The following is an 18966-nucleotide window of genomic DNA, read 5'->3' as shown; positions in this document are numbered from 1 at the left end:
CGACCTCGTCAGTTGTTCGCCATACAAAATTTGTATGGCGAACAACTGACGAGGTCGTAGACGAAACCGGTTTTAGAAATCGCATATGTAAATTAGTGTGTAGAAAGTAAATGTAAATTAGATTTTTCCAAATCAAGATGATGTTTAGTAATACTTTCTTGGCTTCGACAAGCAAAATCGCTCAGAAACAAATAAACGCAGCCGGGCGCGAAGCGCGGGAAAACGTGCGTGAGCGAGTCACGATTGGTTTTGCGATTCACATCTCTCCTTCTCTCTAATACTCTTGTAAAATTTACTTAGTACTTGTTACCTGTTAATAGTTTGTATCATCCAGTTTTGAAGTAAAAACTTCGTTTGTTTCCAAATTAAGGGGCTTGTTTGTACCGGAAAAAAAAAAAAAAAAACCCGAACCGGAATATAAACCCAATCGCCAACTAAAGACATTCAGCCAAGGGCATGCTTGGTTGACTTTGCCACCTGTTACAACTGACAAAGTTAGTTTCTTTTTGTCAAGGTTATGGTTCATGACTAGTAATCAATTCTGGAAGCTCAAGAGCTTATAATTAAGTGAAGAAAAAACCGGTCAGCACTTGTCATGCTAAGAAAACTTTACATCTTAGCAAGGTAAGGATATTAACTACTCCGAAGTTCTCGAATTGTGATCTTTGGTTTATAATTTAGACGAACAGGATTTTGTTTATTTACGGCGCGTCGTGTTTGATTATTTATTTATTTACTTGTCTTTAGCGATGTTCATTTTGGCTACCCCTTTCGGTTCAGAGCGTCAAAATATATAAGGTTGCAGGGTTTTTTCTTCAAATGCCATGATTTTTCCATTGATTATTTATTGACAGAAATGTTTTTAAATACCCGGTTTTTTTTTCTTTACAACAAGGTATCTGTTTTAACGGAGACCAAATTGTCCACTTCAATTATAACTTGAATTATACGATACAATGTTTAATTTCCTGGTCGTTTAAATGCCATGTTACTGTTGTCGCAAAAAGCATCCAAAGGCATTGCAGTTTAAGACTGCTCATTTATAAGGTGTTAAATCTTAACTGTAAGGGGTTCTCAAATCGTTTTAACAATTGAACACAATATTGTTAACATAAACGGTGTTTGCACCGTGATTGTTTCATCTGTTTGGTCCTAAGTTCAAAATCGAGATTCTCCTTACTAGATTTTATACATTTACCGCAAGTTTCATCATTGAATTTGATAGTCAATCACGTCTCTTATTCTCGTCACTGACTTCAATTAGCCGTTTTCCATTTAAATCCGATTTTCATTCATCAGTTTGTGTGATGTCTTAAGCCAATAGCGCTCCACCCTACGAAAAGTGGCGCGCTAACTATGACTTTTTTCACTAATTTTGTTACAAAAGAAAATTAGAAACTAATAACTGGGTTATAACACCATAATGGTTTGTTACTTCAAAAACGGCTAGTATATAAAATCAACGTGCCCTGAATTCTCTTAGTAAAAGCGAATACAGAGTCGGGAAGATCAACTGTCAAAATGACACTTCACACTGAGCGTGTTTCATTATTAAAAGCGACTTTTACTTGATGTCGCGGAAACCATTGTTGGTTGTGTTTTGGTGCGTGTATTGTGTCGTCGACACTTGAATGTTATTTTAGTTTTGTGATCTGACCACTGAGAGACGCCATGAAAATAAACCGGTTTGAGAAACGCTTCTAGTATACCTTTCTACAAAAGTAAGTATCCAGAGATACAGACATAGAGTCAGTTTTAAAATAATGCCTCTGATAAAATGTTGTTTCTTATTTATTTTCAAAAGCTTCCTGTTGGCTATTTCCTTTCGTCACTTTATGAGAGTCAATGCAGCATCCAGACCCCACATTGTCATGATGGTCGCGGATGACCTGGTAAGGACACTTACATGCAAAAGACGCCTTCCTTACGATTACGAATGTTCACTTGTCGGTAATGTAATTTCAGCTTGCAGTTTTGTCTAAAACTACCAAGATTTTGTTAACTACGCCATCACAGTCAAGATTATCACTAATGCGTGAAGTTTTCACCGATCAGCCTTTGTTTGGTTTTCTACTGTGAGTCAATCGTATTCTGCATTTTTCTTACAGGGCTGGGATGACGTAAGTTTCCATGGCTCGTCTCAGATCCCAACTCCAAACATTGATGTATTAGCGAATGGTGGCGTGATTCTAAACAGTTATTACGTATCACCAATATGTACTCCTACCCGGGCCTCTTTCATGACGGGAAAACACCCGGTCAATCTAGGTAGGTGATGTTAAACAAGAATCTTTTTTATCGTTTTTCCCCGTAATATGTTCTAATTAAGATTTTCGCAAGCGAAGTCAAAAGACCGAACTCCACTGTGCAATTACCATAGTTCCACAGTTCCTTCCCAGGGCTAAGTAATAATCTTTACTTTATGAGGGTGACACTCAAATTAAATGCTAAATCTTTCAGTTAACTTTGAGTATTTATTCTTTACTATCCAGCTTCAATCTCGTTCCCAGAGCCTGCGTTCCCCTTGACCAGCGATCGGGAAACTAAAACGGCTCTGGACGAACCCAAACCTGGAACCAGGATTTGATTGTGCGCGTGCGCCGGAGATTGCAGTGAAACGAACAAGTTTTCAACAGCCAACCAGATTCACACGCTTTTGTGGCGGGCTTTCAGAGTAGCCTAGAGGTCCCGATCCCTGGCACAGACCAATAAGGGTCGCGCCCTCTGGGGACGAGATTGGGTTCCAGTTTGATTGTGCGCGTGCGCCGGAGATTGTAACGAAACAAGTTTTCAACAGGCAATTAGATTCGTCTTTTTGGCGGGCATTCAGGTTAGCCCAAAGGCCCCGATTCCTGGCGCAGACCAGAATGTTTTAGCTATTTGAAAGTTGCAACTCTTCCGGCGAAAGAAAAAACAAAACTTTACGGCATATTCGTTTTTAACAGGAATGCAGCACGGAACAATATTTGGCACTCAGCCTTATGGTCTTCCATTGGGTGAAACTACAACTCCACAGTACCTCAAGTCGCTGGGATACACCACACGCGGAGTGGGAAAGGTACTCCACAGTGCTTCATGGGGGCCGGGGGGGGGGGGTTAGCCGGGAAGCCTTAGTTTTAAACAACTCCTCTGGTCGCTAGCCTGTGAACCCACTGGAAGCCTATTTGTACTTCCGCGGAAGACTCATTTTAAGAAGTAAGCGACCAGAGAAGACGTCTGAGAAGTTAAAAATGGTTCTTTAATGCTCGTTAATCCAGTAACTAACTGGCCACAAACATCTGGCCGTACTAGCAGGGTGGGCGCATTGAAGAGGTTCCTTATTAAGAAAATGACTCACCAAGCTTTTGTTAGGACGAAAATAGTTATAATGAGCTTGGGTATCAAATGGTCTATGCGAGCATTTGCGAGCATGCGAGCACAGCGTTTTTCATTACGAACACGAGCATTGACAAAAATTAGCCTTGCGAGCAACGACCACTTTTTAAAAACCTATCTCCACTAAAAACCGAGCATGCGAGCACTTGTAGAAACGTGCGAGCATGAACAAACGAGCACCCACTAAAATTTTGCGAGAATTGCGAGCAAAAGCTTAATTTTGCGAGCACTACGACATTTTGAGGGACCATTCATGACTATAATGAATTAGCCTTAAGTGGCCGTAATGCGGGGTCACGCTACACAAGCTTTTCTTGAAAACTATGACGGCTCTTCTTTTATTTTTAAAAAATATTTTTGACCTCTCTATTCACAGCCCTCAATTTTCTAGTGGTTTTCTTCAATCGTTGAGCGCTAGCACGTGAGAAGAAACGCGAGAGAACTGGACGCTAGCGCCTTCTTCGCACTCACGTCATCTTCTCTCGCTGTTTCTTTCGCTGTCTTTCGCTTTGGAGCGGAAAAAGGAAAGGTGAATAGTTTAGTCGACAACAATCTTCATCGGCCCGTATGGCTTTTGTTTGGATTAAATACTTGCACTGATTTGAATGAAACACCTATTTAGTCTTTCTTCTCAATGTACACAACATCGGCTTTTAAAAATGCGTGACATTCATGCCAGATTAATATAAGACCATATAACATTTACTCACAGAAACCGTCTCTGAATTCTTTAATACATAATATGTTTTCTGTCCTTACAATTACTTTGTTTACTTTAGCTATGTGAGAGAAATAAATATCCGTTTCAAAGAACTAAGATCATTAGAAATCTTATGACCATTTAGAATTACAAACTGTAAACCTATTAAGATTATTTTATTTTATTTTATTTTATTTTATATATACAAAATTAATGTAATATACTATAATAAAAAAACAAAATTATACTATTACGTTCGCTATAAAAAAACACTGACTTTGTTTGGTAAAAACAAATTTTCCGTCTTTGCGAAACCGAGGCGTATTTCTTCTCTGACGAATACTACCGGCATCAAGACTGAATCCAGAGGTTTGCTTTCTTCTTACTTCTACTCAAGCAAAAAACCACTGCTAGGGCCTCCAAGGTGGCAACGAAATCACTAAACGCGAAACTTCAAAAACTTGCCTCAGCCTTCTTCATTTCGAAATTTCTAGTGCGTGTTTTGTTGTATTTTGCTGTGGACGAATCATTCGCCGTCGAAGATACGACAAAACAAAAAAGTTCATTTCAAAAAACTACATTTGCGATATTATAGTATATCAGTGTACGTGATGAGAAATTAAGAATATTTTTTATAGCTTAAGATACATATTTATGTGTTTTGAAGGAGTAAACTTACTTGGCTTGTGACTGAATCCGGAGATAAACAATTAGTCTTTTCAAGGTTATTGTGTGTTTTGTGAGGGGCTTCGGTGGTATACCGATAATAAAACTGAATCAATTTACACTGGCAGATCATAGGTTGTCAATCACAGTATCACGCATTAACCACATGCTACATTTACTCTCTTTAGAGACCTAGAGTTTAACTATTCTGTGTATGCATGCATTTTCATAGTTAGATACTTCATTCAAACATACTTAAAAGAATTTATACATAGGCCGTTTTTTAAAAAAAAACGTAAAAATAATTTACGTAAAATGGCTCTGTATATACGAATGTCATGAGTGTTATGCTCTCTGTAATGAAATGAAATAAGATCATGCCATTCTCTCATCTTCACTCAGTTTTCCATCAGTCAAATAACCGGATGGCGTTTTTATGTGAGAGCATAGTTTCCAATAGATTCAGCCTCATGTGCTACAAATCCTCAGTGTAAATGACCGGATGTCTTAATTGCGTGAGAGCATATTTTCTAGCATCATCACTCACTGAACCCAAATTCGCAATCGGCAATCTTCTGCCTTGCCTACTGTCCATTTTGCGGTGCTTCAGTATGGACAGCTTGAATTTCAGCCGTGTTCACTGGTCGCTTTGTCGAGCAAACTCTGTTAGGGGTATAGGACCCAAAGAGAGCCCTCTGGTAGCCTATTTGAACTTTCGCGGAAGACTCTGGTTTCTCTAAGATTCTTCAATGCTCGTTAATCCAGTAACTAACTGACCACAAAAATCTGGCCTTAATTATAGGCTGGCTGTTAAGTAAGAAAATAATTCCTGAGCTTTCTCGTATAGGACCCAAAGAGAGCCCTCTGGTAGCCTATTTGAACTTTCGCGGAAGACTCTGGTTTCTCTAAGATTCTTCAATGCTCGTTAATCCAGTAACTAACTGACCACAAAAATCTGGCCTTAATTATAGGCTGGCTGTTAAGTAAGAAAATAATTCCTGAGCTTTCTCGTATATTTTTTTACTTCGATTGAGGTGAACTCGGAAAAAGAATCGTGAGAAAATTGGACGCTAGCGTCCCCACCATAACCCCTTTGTGCTTCGCGCTCGCGTTCGCTTCGTTCGCTGTTTCTTTCGCGCTCAGTTCTTTTGCGTTGAAAAGTAGAAAGCGGAAAAAAGAGAGTCGCATGTAGTTGGATAGTCTAGAAAACAATAATTTCATCCTTCCATACAACCATTGTTCAGATTAAAAATTTGCATTTATTTTAATGAAACAGAAATTGTGATGGCGATTTTGATCTATCTTCTTACTGCAGTGTGAAAAATCGTTCGCAGTTCTAGTGCGAAAGGCAGTTACATTATTTTGACGATACAACTACAAAATTCCGGCTTTAAAAAAGTGTAACAGTAATGCCAGATGAAATATAACATTTTCACATAAAATCTGACTCTGAAGTGACGAATTTTTTAAATATATTTTCTGCCCTTACGACTACTTTGTACACCTTGGCTATGTGAGAGAAATAAATATCTTTTTATCGCGCAAACTGTGGGTCCGCTCCAAGGAACTAATCTTATTAGAAATCTCATGCCATTCGGAATCATACGCTGTAAGCTTAGATTGGTTGTTTTATTTCATTTTTATAGAAACCGACGCGTATCTCATCTCAGATGAATACTACATTCAAGATAAATGCAACTAAATGAAACCCAGAGATTCTTTATTTCCTTCTTCTTCTCAGGCAAAAAAAAACCCGCCGCTTTAGCCAAAGAAGTGCCATGGTAGCGTTTTTTGCCAAGGTCGCAACGAAATCACCGGCGAAACTTTAAAATTGTGTTCCAGGCTTTTTCATTTCGAATTTCTAATGTCTTTTGTTGCATTTTAGTGTTGACGAGTTTTTCGCCGTCAAAGAAACGACAAAACAAAAATAGTTCTCTTTGAAGAAAATATACTACTGAAAACGTCCTTCTGAATTGAGCACAGCAAAGAGTACTTTGTCCTAAAAGTGTCATGAAACATTTTATGAATAAACTATCTGGAATATTATAAGGTATAAAACAAAAGTGTATGTGCTGAGACCGAGTGTAGAATTTTTTTGTAGCTAAAGTTAAAATTTTTTCATGATTTAAAAGACTAAAAATTACCTTACTTGTGACTGAAGGCGCAGACGGATAAACAGTTAGTCTGTTTAAGGTTATTTTATGTGCTGTGATGGGCCTTTGTGCTATACCGATAATAAAACTGAATCAATTTACCCTGGCAGATCATAGTTGTCAATCACAGTATCACGCATTACCCACGTGGTACATTAACTCTCTCTGGAGATCCAGAGGTTAACTATTCTGCGTGTGCATGCATCGTCATAAGTCCATACTTCATTCAAACTGCCATCGTAAATAAACGACAATGGCTCTGTACATAGTCAATACATTTAGGTTTCAGAAAGTTATGCTCTCTGTAATGAAATGAATTAAGATATGAGGAAATTTCCTCATCTTCACTCAGTTTTCTATCAATTTCAGTCAAATACCGGATGGCATTTCATGTGAGAGCATAGTTTCCAATAGTTTCAGACTCACCCTCATTCAATCTGCCAAATCCTCAGTTTAAATGACAGGACGTCTTAATTGCGTGAGAGCATAGTTTCTAATATCTTTACTTACTGACCCAAATTCGCAACAGGCCAATTTTCTGCTTTATCTTTTATCCTGATTTCCCACCATACCAAGTAACTGGCCTGATGTTGCCGGATTTTTAGCCGAATCGATCTTCGGCGGATGTCCGAACTTTCGCAGTTTGTTTACCTCAAAAGTCACGTGACACTTCGAAACACTACACGTGAAATCTAAAGCCGAAAAGGTGAATTCCTAATCGTACCTTGTTGGGTACGCTGCTGTAGCATACTGGTCTCGTTTGTTATTTTGGCTCCAACAAACTTAGATATAGTAAGCATAAAGGTATAAACATCACAAATTACGCGGCGTCGTTATTGTGTGCGAGAACAGTTTCCATTAGCATCACCTTCACTTTCTGTCACATCAGATCGTCAATTTGAATGAATGATCACCTTTTGGCGTGACAGCATAGTTTTCTTTACTCAGTTTGTCCTTTGAAATAACCGGACGTCGTTTGCTGCCGAGTGAGTGCATTGCAAATAAGCTTGGGCGCCACCAGCCCCCACCCCCTGCTCTCACCCTCGATATAGGGGAATTATGGGACTCTTAAAGATTGACACGTGACAGAGCACATGGAACTCAGTCGAGCGAGCGTACCGAAATCTTTTTTTAGAGTTATCGAGCTTTCAGCATGTTGGCATTTTCTCGTTTACTGTTTGAGTTATAAAGTTGCGTTAGTTTATTCTCGTCTTGGTCATCCTTATTTAACCCAGCAAATACGTCTACACCGAGAGGAAACTCGCAATCAGTATTTCCTCATTCATTTCTTTATGAGCAGCCGAGAGAAGAAAACTTCCATGAAACCAATAATTTACCATTTTTGTATATAATTATAATTTTAACTACTAATCAAAGAAACCGGTAGTATTGCACAAAATAACAGGATTAAAGAGTTACAATGTTTTAGGACCCATCTAGCCATGTTCTAATGAAACACGTTGCACAAAAAAAACTTAAATAGATTACGGTAAAAACAAATCATTTACAGACGCAAGAGAATGAAGTCGCATGTAACTCCCACACTTATGTACAGAATTGAACGCACTTACAAAATTTAGTGTTTGACGAAATTCCGCAAACGCAACGATGTTTTGATCCCGGAATAAAAGTTGCGTTTGTTCGTTATCTTGTTACCTAAAAGCAAAATTTGCGGTTTTTCGCAGTTTATTGTCTAGCAAATTTCATTTCAATGAAATGCACCGTTTTCGTTGCCCCTTCCTTTCAGCTCTCGAATAAATTTCGTCGTTTTCGTCGACCCTCTTGCAATTTTGCGTCATTTTCGTCGAGACAGCGATTTTTCGTCATCTTTGTAAGAATACAAAAAGTTGTAATTTTTGTCACTGTGTTCAATCCTGGACACAACTCAACTCGCAGCACTTTCTTCTGACAAGCATAGCGACATTATTTTTTGTAATTTTTCAGTGGCACTTGGGTTTCTTTGAAAAGGAGTACACTCCAACGTTTCGAGGATTTGATTCGTTTTATGGATACTGGACGGGAAAGACAGATTACTGGACTCATCTGTCATATGAGGACTTCTGGGGACTGGATCTTAGAGATAGCATGCAGGTAACAAAAAAATAATATTTCGAAAAAAAACATTTTCTATTTGTTCTCACTTCGATTCTAGAAACTTCCCGATTGTTTAAGCCCCCCATACTCTGTATCTTACTTTCTTTTTTATATCAGAATAAGAAATAGGGTGAATCACGAAGTACCCCTGGTAGGAGTGACTCACTTATCTGCCATTCCCGCTGAGGGGGGGGGGGGGGGGGGGGGGGGGGGTGTATCTCCAGTTTAAAAAAGGCCCAATAACCCTAAAAAAAAAAAAAAAAAAAAAAAAAAAAAACCCCCCCCAAAAAAACCAACTCAACACTAAAGGACCAGTAGAAATACAAGCTTACGGGAGCTGCAACGCATTCCCGCTGCCTTAAGCCTCGTCTCAAAACGCAAAAAAGCAGGGCTGTAGCCAGATGAAAAATTCACCGAGACACGTCTTTAATTTTTACTTACTTACTTACTAGTACTTTATCTCTGCAGGAATATGAAAGAAATAAAATAAATTAATAAATAATCCCCCCGAAAAAAACATGAAAGAAAATAAATTTAATAAGTCCAAGATTTTTGCCGAGGCAAGTTCCTCAGGTTCCCTGTTACTAGCTATGGTCCTGAAAAGCTAAAATTGTTTCCAACGCGTTCTTTTAAACTATTCAAATGCAAAAAAACGTTTAACAAACTACCTTTATTTTCAGCCAGACCAGAATAAGTCCGGTCACTACAATACAGAGTTATTTACAGAAGTAGCTGAGGGAATTATTGCTGGACACAACACATCAACACCACTGTTCCTTTACATTGCCCATCACGCCGTGCACTCTGGGAATATTCAGGAGCCATTGCAAGCACCAAAGAGGCTTATTGACGTGCGTAAAAATAATTTCTGCTAGTTCTTTAGAGCGGAAATAACTAGAATTCGATAAGCTAATTGCGTATGCTTTAAATTTACACTACTTTCGCTTTGTGATTGGCTCAAGCATCCCCCAATTTCTTAGCTGATCAGAACTAAAACTTAAAATCGTGGACTGCTCATCCACGTTTTCCCGAAACTTCTAGCCACTCATGTTTTTGCTTCGAGTTCTGATTGGTTCACAGGATTGTCTGTTTCCTTTGTGACTGGCCAGAGTAACTACTTTGTTTTGGTTTTACGACGCTGATTTAAAATTCTCATCAGATAAAAACAAAAGTGAGAATCATTACAAGATGATAGACTGACTACTTTCGTTTTATTGTCAAGCACCCTGTAGTATCTCCTGGACGTCTTCCTTTCACAAAAATTAGCACCTGTCTTTTCAGATGAACGATTATGATATAGATACGCAAAGTACTACATGTGTAGACGCGTGGTTCAATTTCTGCTCGGATGAAAGCAAATGTGAGATTCATACAATATGAGAGACTGATATTTTGTCGAAAGCCATCGGTAATATGTCCACGTCTCTCATCTGCTTCTGATGAAAGATTATGATATAGTTTAGGTGTATACAATAAATCAACGTTTTTCATGTTCTTTTCAGAAATTCTCACACATCTCGTCCGAGGAGAGAAGAAAGTATGCGGCCATGGTGGCTTCACTAGACGAGTCTGTTGGAAGCATAACTAAAGCTCTCAAAACCAAGGGAATGTTTGACAACTCTGTTATCGTATTCACCACAGACAATGGAGGAGCACCTGCGGGATTTGATTGGTTTGTAAATTGTTAGATATGAGAAGATCGTTTAGCAAGTAAGGCCCTTTCTCTACGTAACATACTCAAGATATAACGGGCGATCAGGGGGGGGGGGGGGGGGGGGGCGGGGGGGGGGGGGGGGGGGGGGGGGGCGGGGGGGGGGGGGGGGGGGCGTGGGGGGGGGGGGGGGCGGGGGGGGGGGGGGGGTCGGGGGGGGGGGCGAGGGGGGGGGGGGTCGGGGGGGGCGGGTAGCAGCTCTCACAAGGTCTGACATGAATGGCTCGCTATACAGTAAAAACCCCGTTAAGAACACCTATTTTGGCGGTTCAGGCTGATTTGGTTCTTATATAAAGGGTTATATCTGCTCGCCTGTAAGTGTTCTTAGTGCTGTTCAGGAATACTGGCACAATAGATGATCAAATCAAAATATTTATAAACAATCTCACTGTAGGGTGGAACTATGTGTGATGAAAGTAGTGTTGTCTTTGATTTTCTCCATATAGACTTATTTTTCGGCTGATGTGTTCTATAAATGGTACTTTATTTCCTAAATCAGGCCTGGGTGTTCTTAATCCACTTGTTCTTATACGCGGGCTTTTACTGTATACCCTTCAAGAAAACAATAGAACAAACAACAGGAGCAATGCCCCTCAGCCCCCAAAAACAGTCGCAACTGCTACACTAAAGGACCAGTAGAATTACAAGCTTACGGGAGCTGCAACGCTACTGAAGTAGGGAGGGAGACATGATCTCAGGTTACACAAGATACGGCCGTTTGAGGGGATTAGCGTTACGTGACGACACTAAAAACGGCTGCGAAGACTGAAGACTACCAAACACGCTATTCACGTCACTTTTATTCGCGTTTGTACACAGCCAGTTTAAGCTTTTCAAATAGGGTTTTTCCAATGTTTGTCGGAACAAGAGCCGGTCGCTCAAGGAAGTGGTCGCAAAAAGAGTCTCGCGAACTGTACATGCAGTGCCCCCGGAGCAGACTATTTCGAACAACGACTTTCCATCATTTTGTCAGAAGCCAAGATTTTAACAGTCGAGTAGATCATATCTGAATCGTTGAAATAAATGATGTTTTGATTTCATTCTCCAAAGGAGCCAGGGTAGCAATTATCCGTTCAAGGGAGGTAAGGATACTTTATGGGAGGGAGGAGTTCGTGGAGTTGCATTTGTTCACAGCGCCATGATAGCAAAGAAAGGCCGCGTGAGCTATGACTTGATTGACGCTACAGATTGGTTACCAACCTTCTATCATCTTGCTGGTGGTGACGTCACAAAGATTCAGGATAAGATTGATGGGATGAATGTATGGGACACTATAGCACAAGGCGCACAATCGCCAAGGAGCGAGGTAAATGTCAACAGAAAGCCTTAGAATTGTAGTTCCTGGATGCACTGACAAAAAAGCAAACGTCTCTTCTTAAAGGAGAAGTTCACTCCAGAATGGCCATTTATTTTTTTTACGCCAATAAAAAGTTTATACAAAGATACGCTATCCACCAAAATTTCAGCCTCCAACGTGCGCTATAACCCTACGAAATCTTTCTTTGAAGTAGCCTAAAACTTGACAACTGAACGCCGCCATCTTGGAGCTGGTAATATATGCGTGACGTCAAAGAGCTCAGCCTGAAGTTTGGCGGGGAAATTTAAATACTCGAAACTCCTTATTTCTTTGTGGTGGCTTTTGTTTGTCAAAATGCCTGTTTATGCAGCACCATTTTGCTCACACAGAGCTCCAAGAATTACCAAAAGAGGTGTTTATTTTCACCGTCTTCCGATATTTAAAAGAACAATTGCTCAAAAGCGGACACAAATATTTGTGTGTTCCGAAAACTATGTGGAAGGCTGCTTCAAAGTAGATCACAGATACAGTCTCCTGCGTGGAAATACCCACAAAAGATAGAAAAATCCAGACGCAATATAAACCATTTTTAAGAAATCTCCTTCTGTAACTCCCTTCAAACGACATGAAAGCGAAAGGAGGCGAAAGAATAAGGAAAGAATGGAGGTTAGTCATTTTGCTTACCGTGTTTTCTCAAAATCAAACACCTCCGGCGTTTATTTCAAACTTGGCGGGGTCCGGTGTTTATTAACGAAGTGCAATTTTCTGTTATTTTTTAAATCCCGAGAACCACGACTTTTCTCGTCGTCCCGGCCGACAAACTGCTCTTGGGTCTCTGAGGATGATTTTTACCAAAGTAACAGTATTGCATACGGCACGTGCATGTTGCAATCACGATTTGTTACAAACCGAACTGCAGAACATAAACAACCAATGAGTCCATAAACGGCAATGTCGCCAACGTCCTCCGCAGTTATAAACGTGACAACGCGAACGCGAACATTGCTGTTTCATTTTGTTTACAGCATCCATCCTAGTTATTTTACGCCGGACTTTCCTTGAACATTATAAAAAAAATACCAAAGAAGCAAACCGTACCAGTTTGTCGTAGCAGTGCTATTTAAGAGAATATATTTACTTGTTTGCTCGACCGCAAATAAACGCCGGGACCTCGATCAAACGTCCCCGGTGTTTATTTAAAAGTTAGCATTTTTGACCCGGCGTTTATTATAATACGAAGCCAGAGTTTTATACTTTTTATCGGTGACCCGCGTTTAATCGAGCAATACGACGACGGCAAATAATTACAGCATGAACAAAAATTGACTTAAATTGGCAACAACACTTCTCAGAATAGAAATAACAAAACGGGCTTAGTTGTTAAAAATTTTGGATGCAATGACTGGGTTGTACATGTAAATAAATATAGAAGGAGAAAAAGACAGAGAAAAAGATACAAACAAGTAATACGTTAAGTTAAAATTTTGCTTGATCTAAAATGAAATAATTCAAACATTTCTAGCTCAGTCAGTCAACTACAAAAATGACATAAAGTTCACTTTGGGAGTTGCGATCTTATATTTGATGAAGAAGAGTTTCTCTGGTTGATTAAAAGTCCTCCCTGAAATCAACTAAAAAGTGAAATAACATAAACGCATCATTGGTTGGTATTGCGTCTGGCTCTTTCTTTTTTATGTGTGGGTATTTTCACGTAGGAGACTGTATCTGTGATCTTCTTCAAAGCAGTCTCCCGTATAGCTTTCGGAACACACAAATATTTGTGTTCGCTTTGGCAGTAATTTTTCGTCCCTAGCTACTCATTCTTATTGAGTAATTTTTCTTTTAGATATTGAAAGACGACGAAAAGATTTTTGTATCTCATTTGTATTTTGACAAACAAACGCCACTACAAAGAAACAAGGAGTTTCGACTATTAAAATTTTCCCGCCAAACATCAGGCTGAGCTCTTTGACGTCACGCATACATTACCAGGCTCCAAAATGGCGGCGTTCAGTTGTCGAGTTTTGGGCTACTTCAAAGAAAGATTTCGTAGGGTTATAGCGCACGTTGGAGGCTGAAATTTTCGTGAATAACATATCTTGGTATAAACTTTTTATTGGCGTAAAGAAAATAAATGGCCATTCTGGAGTGAACTTCTCCTTTAAAGTCGTTATTAGCTATTAGTATTTACTTATAAAACCTTCAAATTGGACATTTCGATTCAACAGGCTTTAGCTGTGACAGAAAATGTTTGCTTCTAAGTGTTTAGAATGGTTTTGTATTTGTATTGCTCGTTATGCGCAAGCAACAACGTCAATTAATCAAAAATGGTTTCCATTACGAAAACGTGTAAAAAAATTCTAAACATTAATCATTGCTGACCCAATAGTTACTGTGTTGGGTTCAGAATGTTTTTAAACGAACCTGACCACGTCGTGTTCATTGTGCGATGTTCGTTTGGAAAAGACTTCACTCTGCAAAAGCTCTTTCTTCCAGTACTACAAATAAGTACAAGCGATCTCTTGGGACAACCTGACTTAATTGCTGGGGAGTATTCTTTAATGGAATGGCATGACAACTACTAACATTTCAAAGCACAGGAGCATACAACGCGTGATAAACTATGGCTCTTTGTTTCTTAGTCAGATCATTATTTTATATAGCGAGACACACACCAAGTTTTAATCAATATTTCGATATTGCTACTACTACAACATAGAAGAGAAAATTTTACCGCTTCAATTGCCATTTTGTACCTTAGTACCTCATCCTTCTATCGAAGTTGCTTATTTGTAGAGAGGAATGAAACCATTCGCTTGTTTGAGATTTAAACATGCTATGCCTAATAAAAGTGTATTGTACACCATTGTAAAACGTGGTTGATTTGTTAAGTAGCTTTCATTTCATAGGTTCTTCACAACATCGATCCCATTCGAAAATTTGCAGCTATTCGTGTTGATCAATACAAGTTAGTTGTCAATCAGGATGCCGTATTTCGTACCACGTGGCATCCCAGATATGAGGTCCGCGGCGAGCCGGGGGCTACCGCTCAGGCTGATACGCTTCCTGGTGCTATAGTTGACTGCGGGCTGGGATACACGTATCAGACCGTGGATTGTGATACTGATAAGTTTCCCTGTCTATTTGACATAAGCAAAGGTAAATAAGCTATTATTTCCTTTCCGTTCCATTTGCACAATCATTGTGCATCGAGGATACAAAGAAGTAAAAAATATTCCGATTTTGTATTTCTCCAAGTGAGAGGTGTTATTGTCAATATAGCAATGACAATTGCTACAAATAGATTTGTTAACTCAAACAACGTTTTTCTCTTTTTGCTGTGATGTCTTTGAAAGTAAAGTATCATTTAGTCAGTAAGTAAAGATAAATTGATGTTCATATTACTGTCTAATTGTGTTTCCACGACCTTCTCAGAAAGTACGGTGTACCAAGTGATAGGGGAAATATCACCAGATGCATAAAACTGTTCCCAATCACCCATCGCGAAACCTAAGGTTACCCTTACGACCCGCAATCTACGTAACAATATGATGCTCTCATTTAGTGAACGAAATTCTAAAGCTAGAACTACCACAGCCTTGCCTTTTATGTGCAAGAGGTTGCAATTCACGTGGGAGGCGTAGTAGCCTAATGATAAGTGCGCTGGACTCCAGATCGAGCGGTCAGGGCTCGAACCCTGGCCGGGGTCACCACGTTGTGTTCTTGGGCAAGGCACTTAACTCTCACGGTGCCTCTCTCCATCCAGGTGTATAATAGCCCTTATGCATGTTTACGTCAGAGTGGCTTGGCTCACCACCAAGCCTCGCTTTCGAAGTGCAAACTTGCAACTTTTATCATGAACGAATTCCCAAAGCAGCAAAGATGAAAAGAATACCCACGTGAAAACTGTATGAGGGTGGCAGAAGGTTAAGAATTATTCTCGTAAACGAGGGTTGGTGGTGAATTTTGAGCAATTGACGTCATCATGCATAAGGTCTATTGGGTACCGACGAATTCAATGCTGGGGGAGCAACCTTGCGATAGTCTAGCATCCCATCCAGGGGGGAGTAGAAATGCTCCAAGTCGCTTCCTCCGGCCTGATGTGCCACTAGGCTCGTATACAGACTACTTCGCAATTCACGTACTCTTCATACTTAACTAACTTGGTTGTTGTTGTTTTTTATATCTTTGTTTTCTCAACAGATCCCTGTGAATACCAAAACATTGCACATACCAATCTTCCGGTAGTGCGAAAGTTACTCTACAGAATTTTCGAGTACCAAAGAAGGGCACTTCCTGTCTGGTCTCCCCAGAGGGACCCTCTTGCTGACCCTGCTCTGCACGGAGGCTTCTGGGGTCCCTGGAAGAGCATAAGCGCTACAATACAAGAACAATAAATGAAGAGAAGATCCCCGCAGTTATGAACACAACTTAAGCAGTTGCTTAAGCAGCCTGATTTTTCAGAGTTTCTTTTCACAACTGTTTAAGTTGTGTTAATAACTGCGAGGATCTTCTCTTCGTTTATTCTTCATTCGCAGTTCTAATATATGATTTCATATATTCATTATTTCAATACAAAAACACTGAGTCAAAACGGCAAGGAGAAGTATCATATACGGTGAATGAAATAAAACCCAGCGACAACTCTGGTTCTGTGAATTGTTCCCAGTCTTTTTATTGTTGCCATAAATACAATTTGAACTACTCAAGCTTAATTAACATTCAAAGCGACAAGGATGAAAAGTTCTACAACGTATTAAAGAACCTTTTCCTTATTCTTGATAACAGCACAAAATTAATACTACTGATCGCAACAATTCTTCACTACGGCTACCCGTGACATCTCTGGAACAGGAAAGAGACTGTTGTCATAGCAACATCACTACCGGTCAGATAGATGACTCACAAGTCAAACAGTGTTGTTTAAGGAACAGAATACCCTTCGCTGATGAGATCAGCATCCAAACAGCCAAAGATAAACAAGTTAATGACGTCTTACATAAAGTTCTTAGTATCCCAGAGGTCATGAAAAGAGACAACATTGTAGAAAATAAGAGAACTGTACTGAGAAACTATCAAAACAAAAAGTTTCAATCACAAAAAAGGAGACTGATAGTTTAACACAAAAATATCAACAAAGAGTAAAAGTTTATATTTTACATTTTACGTAGTTTATATTTTACAATTTTCGATAGGGGGTCAGCTTTATGTGAGGATTAGATCCCTTCCTGCTGACACCCTTTTTGCATTTGCATTCATGTATTTCTTTTTCTTCTTGCAAACAAAGTTGTTATAAATAAATAAAGAGTAAAAGTAAATTAGAGTGCTAGGCTTATATTACACCATAGGTAGACAGAATAGATTGAGCTAGGCTGGTCCAGCTTCTTTGCACCAATGTATTTTAACAACTACCCCGGGGTTAAGCGCTTCTAAGCTTACCTGTATAAAGGGAAACCGTGGTTCAATAGATAATAAACTACTTTATGTAAAAAATCTTGACTCATTGACTTATGATTCATGACTCATAGACTCATTTCACTCGTAAAACAGGGGACCTCTTTTATTACACTTTATATTGGAAATGTGGGATTTTTGTCAAGAACATCATGATTGCATGTACTCTTAAAAGAAGCTCACAAAAAATACAATAAAGCATTCATCGACTCTCAATTTTAATTTCTGCTTATTGTGGAGAGAAAAGCGAACCATTATTGGTTACCCAAAAATTCCTCTCTTTATCAGAATTAATTACTGAACACACAGGTGCACAGAAGTCGAAATCTGGTTGTTGTTTTTTTCTTTTTTCGAAAATTGCTTTTTACAAATTAGTTCTGGTATTTTGGAGGTGCTCACGTTGTGAGGAAATGAGAATCAAAACAGGTCATTGAATTGTCCTCATGTTTTATTCAAGAAAGTTAATCTCGTGCATCTACTCACTAAAAAATGTGTCAGTAACTGATTCTATAATAATTTTAACATTTTTAGGCATTCTTGTGAAGACAATTCTGATCCATCTTGAATATGTTGTCATTCGAAGAAGTCCGTTTAATTTGAATTAAAATTATATAAATAGCTCTCCACGTTTTGTTATTGAACTTTTCTAAGGGCCGATTCGCACTTGCGAACAAGTTTGAAATGTCATGACATTTTTGACAAAAAGAAAATTGTCGCAGCAAGTCAGAGACATCTTGAAGAGAACAAAAGGTAAAATTATTAGTACAATAGCTTTGCACGTGTTTCTCGCATCCCCGTACATTTCCCAGCACGGCCGTCTTAAGCAAACATCAAATATGCAGTACCACGCGGTAAAAAAATCTAAACATTTAAAGTACGCGTGTTCTCATGCAGTGGAATAATTAGTCGTTTCAAGATAACTTTTCTTTTTTCATTCTTACAATGGGCAAATCTTCGCCTATAAACATGCTTTGTCTCTCGCGGAAAGATTTTGCGGATGAATTATAATAGTGAAGGCCACATCACAGTGCATACTACCGCAACAATTTTTGAGTGCGTGTTGTTTTTAGGTGCAATTTGGACCAAACACAATGGCCAATCAACAACGTATTGTTATCTGGCATTACAAGGGGCATGAGAATGGAGATTGTCATGAATTTTCCAGCCTAGGGGCAGGACAACGGCCCCTTTGAAGTTTTGTTCGTTTTGACAAAATTTGTCCCAGTCCAGACAAGTCGTTCCCACTTGTTTTTTCAATTGTTTGACAAAATGTATCGCGCGTGCGACGCGGACCAATCATAAAAAAACAACTGCATCTTTGTTATCATGAATTGTTGGACAAGTTTTGCGTCTCAAAAAATGTATTCGCACTTGTTCCCTGCAACAATTAACACATAAATGATGAATTCTACCAATTGTTAAAGAACTTGTCCGCTAGTGTGGCTAAAGTAAGCGACTGATATCTTATTCCTTCCACATAAATAATCTATATTTTATTTATCTATATTATTAACTC

The 18966-nt window shown here is 39.1% G+C and overlaps 1 protein-coding gene across 1 annotated transcript; it reads left to right on the top strand.

Moving 5' to 3' along the window:
* Nucleotides 1-543: 543 nt before the first annotated feature.
* On the top strand, nucleotides 544-17276 carry LOC144650127 (arylsulfatase J-like). Its single transcript, XM_078509786.1, has 10 exons — nucleotides 544-624; nucleotides 1805-1892; nucleotides 2109-2268; nucleotides 2946-3058; nucleotides 8839-8985; nucleotides 9669-9839; nucleotides 10491-10660; nucleotides 11750-12005; nucleotides 14906-15155; nucleotides 16200-17276. Exons 1-10 carry the CDS (start codon nucleotides 596-598, stop codon nucleotides 16391-16393), a joined length of 1578 nt encoding a protein of 525 aa, XP_078365912.1. The 5' UTR covers nucleotides 544-595; the 3' UTR covers nucleotides 16394-17276.
* The last annotated feature ends 1690 nt before the right edge of the window (nucleotides 17277-18966 follow it).

This window comes from Oculina patagonica, chromosome 4, assembly GCF_052425735.1.
Source record: "Oculina patagonica isolate OP01 chromosome 4, crgOcupat, whole genome shotgun sequence".
Taxonomy (NCBI): Eukaryota; Metazoa; Cnidaria; class Anthozoa; order Scleractinia; family Oculinidae; genus Oculina; species Oculina patagonica.
The sequence above is the reverse complement of the archived record's forward strand: the minus strand, read 5'-3'. Positions and strand labels throughout refer to the sequence as shown.